The sequence below is a fragment of the Anastrepha ludens genome, chromosome 3, assembly GCF_028408465.1.
Source record: "Anastrepha ludens isolate Willacy chromosome 3, idAnaLude1.1, whole genome shotgun sequence".
Lineage (NCBI taxonomy): Eukaryota > Metazoa > Arthropoda > Insecta > Diptera > Tephritidae > Anastrepha > Anastrepha ludens.
This window is the reverse complement of record NC_071499.1, coordinates 121,763,998-121,776,687: the sequence shown is the minus strand read 5'-3', so window position 1 is coordinate 121,776,687 and position 12,690 is coordinate 121,763,998. Positions and strand designations below refer to the sequence as shown.

Sequence of the window (12,690 nt, the reverse complement as noted above, 5' to 3'; positions counted from 1 at the left end):
TTTATCCCCAAGGGGACACAGTGGGTGAATAGAATTGGTCCTTTATGGATGTCGTTCTGGGCCCTCCCGAAGTAATATAGAAGGCAGTTCCGAGAAAGATGTCTCCCCAGAAGGAGAGGAGGGATCGTTTTAGTGGCCACACCACATGAGGCAGTAGACGACGGTCGCTGTAAGTGCGAAAGCATTTTGAACCCTACCTCACCCACCAAAAAAAAAGGGGAGACAGTTTAGTGAGGAAACCGTTTATTGTCATGCCATAAGAAACACAATAAGTGAGATAGCACAAAAAAGAAAGAAACATAAAAGTATCGAAATGAAGATTATGTGCACAGTACAAGGCGAATCTAGTAAAGTTGGTATCGGTAAGTCAGCTGATTGGTTTATTTTTTCTTTCGCCGTGCCCAGTGGCTGTTAGCCCAGAATGAATCAAGGCGAATTCATTATTTCTTTTCCACTTTGCCAATACTTTGCTTTGACAATCAAACGTACAAAACATTGTTGTTGTTCTAGTGCCAACACCTTTAATGAATGCGCCTTGGCACAGTGGATAGAAGAAACCGCCGATTGTTGATTATAAAGTTTCAGGCGCGAATGAGAGTGCGAATTTGTCTGTAGCTAAGGAATAAATGCCGAAATGCCTCCACTTTGTTCGTCATACTCCACACAGCTACTGCAGAAGAGATGCGAAAGCCTCATGAACCCCCAACGCTTCTTGGTCGATTAAGATGCCTATCACTAATGCCTGCCGCGCGACAATAATAGTACTCTAGTAGTACCAAAAGTTGAATCGACCACTCCTGAACCACCTCTGGCTAGAAGATCTCCACAGCACAGCAAGTTCACGCCTTCTGCTCGCTGCGCTGACTTCAAAACCTTCAGCTCAAAAACATATCACAGGTAGCGAAGAGAGGTGCTCTCTTTCTCCACGGCGAAAAGCATACAGAGGTAGCGACATCCGCGAACCAGTACCCCCTGTTCTCAGTGCATTTAACAGAATCTGCTGTTTTGCTGACGCAATAATATACATATGTATTTGAATACAATTTATTTTTGTATTGTTTTTCATTTTTATTGCTAATTACGGGCGTATTTTCTCTGCAAGGCCGTTCTTTTGTTGTTTTGTTTATCTATTGTTACATTACAGAAAAAAGTACTCTAACGTTTTATTTATTTACGAGTATTTATTTGAATTTTTAGTCAAAAAACTGAAATGTTCTTACTGACTATTGCCTTAGTGCTAATATAAATAATTTATTAAAAGAGTAACAAATAAGACAATCTAAAACTAAAATAAACTTAACTAAAACGAATACAACTATGAGTATATTGGCGAATTAAATAATATAACAAAGAAGATAAGTGATTTTTAGTTATTGTAAAATTTAACCATATGGAGTTCGAGATCTCGTTAAATTCGCGCAGAGTCCGCACAGTAGGTGCATTGGATTCAAAATTCGTTTTGAATATCTTGAGATAAAAAGGGTAAAAGCTTCGTAAAGTTCTCGCCGGCGTAAGAAAGTTAATGCGTTGCACAAGAAACGCGCAATCGATGTCACCTTGTATTAAATTAAAGAAAAGCGATAAAAATTATAATCAAAATCATAGTGAAAATAAAGTTTCAAATCTTTAAAGAAGCTTACTCCATTAGATTTTGTTGTTGAGAGAATCGTCCTTCCGAAAATTTTAAAGAGGGCGAACCTTTTACACATTAGCTGGCCAAGGCGTGGGATTTAAAACTTTATCTAAAGCAGATGGCGCAACCCGAGCTTAAAATTAATTCTCTTTAAAGAGCTAACTGCTGTAATTTTCTTAATTAGGCTAAAGCAGGAAATAAGCGACTTAAAAATTTTTGTGTTTTTAACAACATAGTCAATAATATCTTCAGCAGAAACCGTAGGCTTAAAAAAGGTTATACATTTGTTTATTGCTACAACAGTTAACACCTCATACCACATCCGATGACTTATTTTGCTTTTAAGCCATTTTACCAGTCACAGTAGTCCATTGTGCAGGGGGCTGCGAAGCAGTGTTTGCACCAATACTGCTTGTCTTGTTTGCAGCAGCAGCGCACGATCGCGAGTTGACATCGGCAACAATATGAGAGGAGTTAGCGTGAACTCCCACCGCAACGGATGCAGCAGAATAGTCAGCAGAAACTTTATCACTTACAGGAGTCACAGCAGCAGCGGCAGAATGAGAGAGAGGCATCATCAGGTAATCGATGAGAGGAATTGGCATTGACTCCCACAGCAGAAGATGGAGCGAGAAGTAAGGATAATCAGCAATAACATGTGGAGATGGCGTTCGGCTATCAGCAAAGAGCGAGGTTTTTTTGTTTTGCCGCATTTCCTTTTGCTAAAATTCGCATTATGGACACAAGTGCATGTATTTTCGCGTAGTGAGCGCTAATTACAACAGTGAGCGCACATGAGGCCATTTCGTCGCAGCGAAAGTTAGACTCAGCAACAATCTAAACCCAGCTTGCATTGCCTTCGTATTGGTTGAGAGTTGAATATTATCATCTCGCAACTCATTAACAATAACAAGTTTTGAAGTAATAAGCGGAAGTTTTGGGATACAATACTCGTATGCTGATGATTTCAAAATTTACGAGTATATTCGTCTAATACGCATTTTGGGTGCTTGCGTTAAATGTAAAAATAATTTTTATTAGAAAACAAATATTTTTTCTTAACACGTTGACTGCCGCGCCGGCACCCATTGCCCGGCGCATGGCTTTTCAATGGCGCCGCGCCGGGCAATGGGTGCCGGCGCATTGTTTTTGGTGTAATATTGCGTCAATTATATTTTCTGTCGTTTGATTTTAAAATTGAAAACATATAACAGGATATATATATATAATGTATGACAATTCAAATATAAATATGTGATGCACACTTGCGGCGCTGTGTGATAACCAGCAAATTTCGCTCGGCAGTCAACGTGTTAAAAATCCAATTTTTTTAATAAAAAAAACTTTTCATTAAAACTAATATTTAAAAAAAAATTTTTTTTTTTTAACAAATATTTTTTTTTTAATTTTTTTGGCATACACCTAATTGGTCAATGCGCAAACTGGTACAAAACTAGTTACTTTCGAACTAGTATGACTTCTGTCACTAGTATGACTTCTCGCTGCAGGGTTACTTTACATATTTACATAAATATGTAAATATATATAATAGTATGTACATACATTTGTTCATGTGAAAATTACCGAAGCACGCATAGCTGTATCGACTTTTATTTACACAAATACACACGCATACATACACATATTATTAACTAAACAAAAATCTGTAGTTAAACTTTGTTACCTGAGTACCGACAAAAGCACTCGTCTTACATTAACTAACCGACTGAGACCGCTACAAAACAAAAACAAAAAATGCACATAATGCAGGATTGCCATACAAATAAACTTTCATGTCTCCAGTTTATCAAATACGAAAACTTTGCGCATTGACGGCTCGAACGCAAGCTTATAAGTATGTGCAATCGTATTTTTATACGCAACGCGGCGCCTATTGCTAATCGTCACGCCACAATCACTAATAATACGAGTACTGGTAAAATAAACTCCGACTGATCTTTGGCGACCGTCAAGTGAAATAGACATATGCACATACATCTATATAGGCTGCTATCAGCTATTCGTATCATCTGGAATTTTTCGATTCACCGATCAGCTGATTGCGCTCGATTTAAAGCAAACCCACAATGCAGTATGAGCTATTAGTGCTGTCCAGCATCCATATGTGATGCAAATGTACATGTGTATGTATGTATGTATGTATGTATGAGTATAAGTATACTCGCCATTTACCACTTGCCTTCATCCCAGCTTTTTATGGTAATTTATGCGAATGCAAATGTTTGCGGAAATACAAGAAATTTGCGGATTTTTTCGCGGCAACAATTTGTGTTGATTGAAGGTGTCTGATGCGGCAAAAATGAACTCTATACACGAGTATTTATGCAATTTTTTGTACTCTGGTATATTTGCTGCATTGTGGGTATCAGTCATAGTATTGTAGGAATGTTTGACTGATGTTAGTTTTCATGTTTCTGAGCTTTGTCTTGCCCTTATCGGCGGCAGCTCAATATAAATTTAAGTAGTTGTAGATTTCTTCATATTTTACGAATTTTCGAATTTTTAGTGGTTTTCAATAGGGCTGTAACAACACATTAGCAAAGCCCAATCAGAGAAGCTTCCACTCTTGAAATCATGACGAAGAAGCTATGCTTTTAGAGTAAATTTTGTATGCGAAAATCAGCTTGTCCTTCCATTATTTGCCTAGTCATCTTTATAGTAATTGTTTCCTTGAATCCCCAGCGGGGCAAGAGGCACTAACAACACCTACACACCATCTCCTCCGTTTACTGGATAACGCCTTCACTTGCTTCCAGCTTAGCCCGAGTTGAGACTTCTCACGATCCAGTTCTTATTCAGGTTTCCATTGGGCTGTCAGTTGCTCTTCCTCTCGCTGTGAGTGGGCTTCATTCTACTGCCTTCTTCGCTATATTACCGTCTTCTTTACGTAAAGTGTGACCAATCCACTTCCATTTCAGGCTTCTAATCCAAAATGTCTATCGGCTCCATGTTTGCTTTTTCGTTCGTGGCAACTTTGCTGCAGACGTAAAAAAAAATTCTTCTCTAGATAGGCTTACCTATCTCCATACACCCACTCATTTTATTTGCCAGACTCATAACCTTCGTCTTGTGATAATTGATTTTAAGACCGGCAGACGTAGATTCCCTACGAAGCGCGTAACACATTTCCTTAAGAGTTGTAGCGTGCTAGTCGTCGTCCATTAAAGACCGCAGTTGTGAAGAGGGCCTAAGGCTGTTTCGAGGGTCTCTCCTATTACTAAGAGGAATAACACGGGTGATAGAATATATCACTGACGAACGCCGCTTCGAACTTCGTAGTAGTAGATGGAGAGGAACAGACGGCAACGGTTTAACTTAAGAGTTACCAAAAAGGTACTGTCTATATGGGAAGCCTCGATCTCCCACAGGATCGCCAAAAAATTGCTATGAACTTGCAACACGAAAACAACCAACTTTATTTTATCACATTGTCGCACTCCATACCACGCAGCTGAAATGGGTTTGGTCCAGAATAACGGGTGCAGTTTATGCGAAAAAGAAAGGAGCACGTGAAAACTTCTGGCAGGTGTGATTGCTCTTATACTTTCCGGGCCATGTGCTTGCCGCTGGAACTGGATAAACACTTCCAAAAAATTGAAGAAAAATGTACTTGGAATGTCAGTTCTTTCCTTTATACAAATCCGGGTCGCTCGGTTAACACAGATTCACTTGCGTGGCACCGTCTCGCAAACTTCTTTGCCTTAAATGGAAATAAAACACGCGAAAATGTCTTTTAAGCCCATAAAATATGGTTTATTCGACATTCCACTTCGATCCAATCAGTAGTCTGTGGAACGCCACACTGGCATCTCGGCCATAACCATTTTATTCTTTGGCTTTTAATGAAACTTATCGCATTTTCATAACGTATCAATGGAACAATCTCGTCATCATATCTCAAGGATGATAGATTACCAGGTTTGCTCTTTAACTATGGTGAAAAAGGAAATTGTGAAGAGAACTTTGGCTGCCATCTCACTTGGGGATTCGGCAGCCGAACTCTGCACGACCATTTCACACATATTCATCCACTCGTCCAATCAGCCGTTGTTCAGACGACAACGAAGTGTCATTGGCTGATTTTTTCGTATATCACCAACACAACCTCAGTTTTTTTTGTAAATACACCCCAAGTGAGACAGCCGCTCAGCTGATTTTATCAAATTCACTCAGACCGAATAGCGATCTGTTAGAGAGCTCACCTTTAAAATCTTTTCACTATGATTATACCTGATTCGATATGCTCCGTCATCCCGACGCAAGAGACCAAATATTTTTCGTAGTGCCTTTCTTTCAAAACTCAGTATTTTGACGGTGTCTGTTGCTTTAAGTCCCCATAACTCGCTGCTGTATGCCAGTTTGGGTCTCACTAGCGCTTTATATATTTTCATATTTTGAGCTCTTGATAGTAATCGACATTTGGATAGCTTTAAGTGAGCAAAGAAAGCTTTATTTGCCGCCTTCACTCGCTCGTTTATTGTTACAGATAGGTTAGTATTTTTTTTAAATATCCGGGTGCTGGTGTCGCTCATGCACCAGTGCTGGTAGTCGCGCTATGATCTTCTTTGTCGCTCCTCTACTTACTAAATAAGAGAGGAGGCCACAAAATAACTCTAGACCATAAAGCGTGACTGAATTCGAAGTGATGTTTCAGCAACGGCTTGTCAATTATTATTGTAAGTTTAATCAAATGGAACCACAGAAAGCAGTGTTGCCAATTTGAAGCTTTCCTCCTCTGGAAAAACTCCCTTCCTAATACAACTTTTAAGTATATTAAATAAGTGAAACTCTTTGCGTTATCTGGTTCAATAATTGCTCGCTATAAACTCAAAGTAAAGCACATCTCGTCTGTACTCAAAGAAAGTAAGGTAGGTAGGTAGGTTAGATGGCAAGAGTACCCCAGGTACACCACAAGCAGCACTTACGTGCCGTTTTGATACCATAATGTGGACCACTACCTGTAAAAAAACAGGTTCAACAGTCTCTCTCTCTGCAGGATCCCCACACCTTCTGCAATAGGGGTTGTACGGTTGTCCAAGCTTCTTCGCATGAGTACCGATCACCTAGTGACCAGTGAACACCGCAATGAGTTTGGAAATTAAATGGCGGGGTATTCCTGTCACCTTAAGCGCTCTGTTTATATCGTATTGAGGCCATAGTGTTTTCGAAATAGCACACGTCTTGCGCGGTTTTTTCGAAAGAAATTGTGTAGTTTCTCTTTAACAACGGAAATGTTTCCTGCACGTTCGAGACGTTTGAGTTCCTCCTTACAGTAGTTCACCAGAAGAGAGCTGCAATACGGCGACCACGGGGCCTTGATCGCATTCTGACTATCGGAAAGCATATTAATGTCTCGCTCTCAACAGCGATCCCGAAGCATTCTGCATGCTTGCAGGATCACGAAGACCTCTGCTTGAAAAACGCTGCTCGTTTCCGGATTTCAATTTCCAAAGCAGTAACTGAGGATGTGTTATTATTAGATGAACAAGATGGCATTCATACCAATTTAATCACAGTTTAAAAATATGCACGAGTATTAATCTCGCCACTCGCCGCCTTTCATTTCTCTGTGTGCCTTTCATGTGTGCTCGTATATGTAACTACATGTAAATTAAAATTAAAATCGCATGTTCAATTTGTCAATCATTCTATTCAATGTTAATACACAAAAGTAAAATATCAAAATTAATCGCCTCAGACTTTCATAATACGAATTGAAATGACGCCACATGCAATGCCTGTTTATACTCACGACTTCTACACGCGCATTTCAAGGCATACAAACAAACACACATACTTGATCAAAGTGATCAGCGCTAACGGTTGTAAAAATCGTCTATATTCAATTGCATGCGAGTTGTTTATTTCTTTCACGCTTTCAAATGCTGTAGACTGCTTTTAGTATGGACAGCACTCATTTCCGATTATTTCAACTGCACTCGAAGCGTCGTATCCCAAAAGTTCAAGTTCACGTGTGTAAGCTGTGCTTAGTCGTAATCGGGTACGAAGTTTACAAACTTTGCATTTGCTTATTTTCTTAATGCATTCAGGTGCTTGTTGACTTAAAAAAATTAAATAAATAAAAAAAAAAACAAGGTTAAACCGGTTTTTTATGGGAAAATAGTGTTAATTGTACTATTTACGGTACTTTTCATGAGCTAACGATGCAGTTAATAAAAAAAATTGATTAATACAGTGTGAAATGGTATGGCGGGAAGATAAGCAAGGAGAGTGACATTTCAATGGACATGTACAGTAGAGCTTCGCTTAAGTAAATTGCACAAACATTTAAGCTTTTTGAGGCGCTTAGGGGATTTGGGTATAAATTATTTACTATGCTTAAATACCTAAATGGCACGTGAAGAGGTTCGGGGTGGTGGAGGTGTTGTCTAGGTGACACAGCCGAGACTCAATTAGCACAAAAGATGCCATTTTGATATCCTACTAGCTAATATTTTCTCTAAAGCGACTCAAATTTATATTCTTTAAAAATTAATTATTTCAGAACAAATAAGAACAAACCTAAAAATCAGAGCAGTTAAGTGAGCAACACTTATGAGCATAATTTAAAACAGAAAATTAAAAAGAAATTTCAAAAAGGAAGCAAAATGAAAGTTAAATTAAATGGAAGCACAAAATTACCACATCAGTTATGCGAGTAATGCACTTAAGTGGTTAATGCACTTAAGTGAGCATCTAAAAAATAAAAATATTAAAACATAAAAATCAAATTTTTTAAGAGATTTCCTGAGAATGATGGAACTGTGTGCCTACTTTAACGGGTAGGTGGCAGCTAACCGAATTTTACTGTAGCACATTTAGAATATTTTTTTTTTTATTCTTATGCTGCTAGACGCGCGCATATTTGCGGCACGCGCCAACAGAACCAGTTTCGAAACGCATATCGCTTAAATAAAAAAAAAATAAATGAAAAAAGCTGAAATACATTGAATATGTATGGGTATGTGTGCATGCACGAAATATTCCATGTGTGAGTATACCTGTATATGTATGCATATGTAAGTAAGTTTCCAGCGCATTGCATTCACGGCCAGGGTCGATCGCGCCGACGTACTCGTATGTAGTATTGGTATGTGCAAGTTCAACAGTTAATCGAATTTGTTGACCCACTATCGCTTGGCGACAGACAACAAATGACAGCAAACACAGCGAACTCACAAGCATACGCGAATACGTACTTCTGTAGCTACGTGCATCTTCACGCGTGACAAATTTAAATTAAAACACTATCAGCATTTACAAATTGTCTGTCGGCTAAAAGTTAACGATCCAGTCAACGTTTTGTGTGATGCCGTCATCGCCCACTGGCACTCTCTCGCCATCAATTGCTTTTTCTCTCCTAAGCTTTGTGTATTCACCCTAACGAGCCATGTGCTGGTAGGCGATCTTTGCCGCCAAAGCCAGCGCACGGAAATTTATTTCCCCCGCTTAGCGATTTTTTTCCGCTTGCGCTTCACCTCACGCCTAGTGTAGGTAGGTATGTATGTATGTACTCGTATACTCATACGTATTTTGAATATTCAATGAACTTGCGCTGATTACATTATCTGCACAACGCCCACATGCTGTAGATGTTTAAATTCGGCTCGTGTATAGTTTTGTGAAGGTTTTTTTGTAAAAAAAGAAAAGAAACGATGTAGTTAGAGCAGCGAAGATGTGCGCTTAGTAACGTGGCACGAGCACTTAAGTGCACTCTGACTCAATTGTCGCCTGACTCAATCGAAAGTTTGGTAAACATTCAATTAATTCTCGAAAATGATCAACTGCCTGTATTAAAATATTTGTGTTTGCATTAAAAAAAAAACTTTGTAAACGAGTGTTAACGAACACAGCAATCGATGTTTTATTAGTTGGGATTCCCTATTACTTCCCTTGGTGTTGTGCGACTAATGAGTTATCAACGGATTATTAAACTTAAATATACCAGTTTGTGGGTTTTTCCGCTGTCTGCTTGCAGTATAAATACGTATGTGTGTGTGCATGTGCGCATTTACATATACAAGTAGATGCGCGCTACAAAAAAATTAACCCATCACCTGACCAACAGTGCTGATGCATTTTGTGCGTAATTTTCAGCAACAGTTTTTAAGAGAAATTTAAAAAAAATTTAAGGAAGTGTTAGCCCTTAGAAAAATGAAAAAAAATAAGCTCAGTTTCGGAACAAAACTCCGTAAAATATGTTTAAAGTCTCACTAATTCAAAGTTGCCCTTAATAAATGCTTGCAGTTGAAGTTCTACATCTCCGTAAGTTTTCATCTGAATGGGTTAAAATTTTGGCGCAATATGAAGGAAGTAATAGCCCTTAGAAAAATGTAAAAAAACCAAACTTGGTTTCTGAACAAAACTCCGTAAAATGTGCTTAAACTCACTAATTCAAAGCTGCTCTTACAGATTAGGACGACTTTTTCGAGGTAGGCATAAAAAATGCATTCTCCGTCTCACCATCTGCTCTGAATGGCATAACGACGTTGTTGAAGCACAACTTCCAGATGTATGTATGTATGTATGCATGTATGTATAAATGTGGCCATGTATTTTTTCTTTAATAATTTTCTTCATTTTGAACCCTACGCAAATTGCGCACACTTACATGCTTTCTATGTGTGTGTGTACTATAATTATGCCCGCTCTCTCATTATTGGGTCTAAGTTATTAAAAACGTAATAAAATTAATTCCCAGTTTCAAATTTGTGGACTTTTTTGCTCGCCTATAATTCGCAATTAATCACGCGAGCTCAATTTGCAACTCAAAATGTTTTTTTTTTGTTTCTTTTTGGTTTTTGTTTTCGCAATCAGTAATGTGAAATTATTGACATTGAATTTGTCGCACGGAATGTTCTTGAACACACACAACGTCATTAAATTCTAAAAAAAAAAACAATTACTTACACATCCATATACATACATATAAGGTATATATGAAATCATGCAGGTAATCATCCCATCTAGCGTGTCCGTCCAACTCATTTTGCGCTTAAATATTTTCCATTATCACCGAGCTGCTAGCGGCTTATCAGTTGTACAATTTTATGGTCGCTAGACGTGTTTTTTGACGCTTACTATGGCGCTTAAACCGTCAAGACGGCTGGGCAGGGCATGCGCGGTAGGGGTTGTAGTTGGAGGCAACTACGTTGGGTACAATTCAATGACAATCACGTAATGCAATAGCGCCTGAGTGTTGATTTTGTCATTCCCCTAAGATGCTGCACTGCAAGAGCGATAACGTTAATCGCACTGCGTAAGCCAACAATTTGCTCGGTGGCTTGACCCTTGAAATTATGTACATATGTACGTACGAATACATATATATATTAAGCAAATCGAAGCGATTAGCTACTTCTCACTGATAGCTTGTAAAATATGTTGAAGCAAGCAAAGTAAAAAACGATGTATGTAATTTGATTATTTTCCCAGTTGATTTTTTTGATGCTCTTGTTGCATAGTGAAAAACAGGGTATTAATAGTAATTAATTGTGGATATTTACGTGCTAATTTTTGTGAGTGCAATAGTTTGTAATTATTATTTATTTTTGTTTTTACAGAAATTGAATGGCCTTCTGGTTCGCTTCATCTCGGCCGATTCGAGCTTGCGTGATGTGCTCGCTGCTAAAATTCCAGCTGAACAGGAGCGTGTAAAGAATTTCAGGAAGCAATATGGTGCCACCAAAATGGGTGAAACCACCATCGATATGGTAAGTGAGAAAGAAGAGAGAAATTTACGTGAGCGAGAGGACATAAAAAATACATAAATCAGATGGCGCTATAGGGAAATTGGACAAATATGAATTATATAAAAATTAAATTAAATAAAAAATTTAATGAAATGAAAAAATAAATTAAATCAAAAATTAAATTAAATAAAAGGTTTTATGAAATAAAACATTAAATTAAATAAAAAATTTAATTAAATAAAAAATGTATTGAAATGATTAAATAAAAAATTGAATTAGGTAAAAAATTAAATTGAATAAAACGTTTTATGAAACAAAAAATTTAATGTAATGAAAAAATTAATTTAAACAAAAAATTTTATGAAAAAAAATTAAATTAAATAAAAAATGCAATGAAACGAAAAATTAAATTAAATAAAAATTTAAATTAAAAAAAAGATTGATTAAATAAAAAATGTACTCAAATAAAAAAAATTATTAAATACAAAAACAAAATTAAATAAAAAATGCAATGAAACAAAAAGTTAAATAAAATAGAAATTTAATGAAATCAAAAGTTAAATAACATAGAAATTTAATGAAATGAAAAATTAAGTTAAATAAAAAATTTAATTAAATTAAAACTTAAATTAAATAAAAAATAAAATGAAATAAAAAATTAAATTAAATACAAAATTTAATGAAATAAAAAATTAAATTTATTAAAGAATTTAATGAAATGAAAAATTAAATTAAATAAAAAATAAATTAAATAAAACAATTTAATGAAGTAAAAAATTAAATGAAATAAAAAATTTAATGAAAAAAGAGTTTTATGAATTGAAAAAATCAAATTAAATAAAACATTTAATGGAATAAAAAATTAAATTTAATAAGAAATTTAATGAAATAAAAAATATAATGAAATAAAAAATTAAATGAAATAAAAAATTTAATTTAAAAAATTTCATGAAATGCAAAATTAAATTAAATAAAAACTTGAATTAAATAAAAAATATAATGAAATAAAAAATTTAATTGAATAAAAAATGTAATGAAATAAAAAATTTATTGAAATAAAAATTTCATGAAACAAAAAATTTAATTAAACAAAAAATTTAATGAAATAAAAAATGAAATTAAATATTAAATTAAATTAAATAAAACAATTTAATGAAATTAAAAATTAAATTAAATAAAAAAATTTATTGAAAAAAGAATTTTAAGAAATAAAAAATTAAATTTAATAAAAAATTTATGAAATAAGAAACTAAATTAAATAAAAAACGTATTGAAATAAAAAATTGAATTAAATAGAATTTTAATGAAATGAAAAATTAAATTAGATCAAAAGTTGAATGGAAT

General features: G+C 35.6%; 1 protein-coding gene and 1 long non-coding RNA gene across 6 annotated transcripts in view; one reads left to right on the top strand and one right to left on the bottom strand.

The window, feature by feature from the left end:
* LOC128858955 (probable citrate synthase, mitochondrial) overlaps positions 1 to 12,690 on the top strand; it is a 33,079-nt gene that overhangs the window by 14,938 nt on the left and 5,451 nt on the right. For all 3 annotated transcript variants that reach the window (XM_054095572.1, XM_054095574.1, XM_054095573.1), the window contains exon 3: positions 11,218 to 11,367. In XM_054095572.1, the coding sequence (XP_053951547.1) occupies positions 11,218 to 11,367 (150 nt within the window). The remainder of the gene's footprint in view (positions 1 to 11,217; positions 11,368 to 12,690) is intronic.
* LOC128858957 (uncharacterized) lies at positions 1,162 to 3,611 on the bottom strand. 3 transcript variants are annotated; one of them, XR_008454077.1, is made up of 3 exons: positions 3,318 to 3,611; positions 1,641 to 2,642; positions 1,162 to 1,556 (listed from the first exon to the last, which is right to left on the bottom strand). It is a non-coding gene; the product is annotated as an uncharacterized LOC128858957 (long non-coding RNA). The 3 variants fall into 3 exon arrangements; XR_008454079.1 differs by having other exon boundaries at positions 3,347 to 3,611; XR_008454078.1 differs by having other exon boundaries at positions 3,357 to 3,611.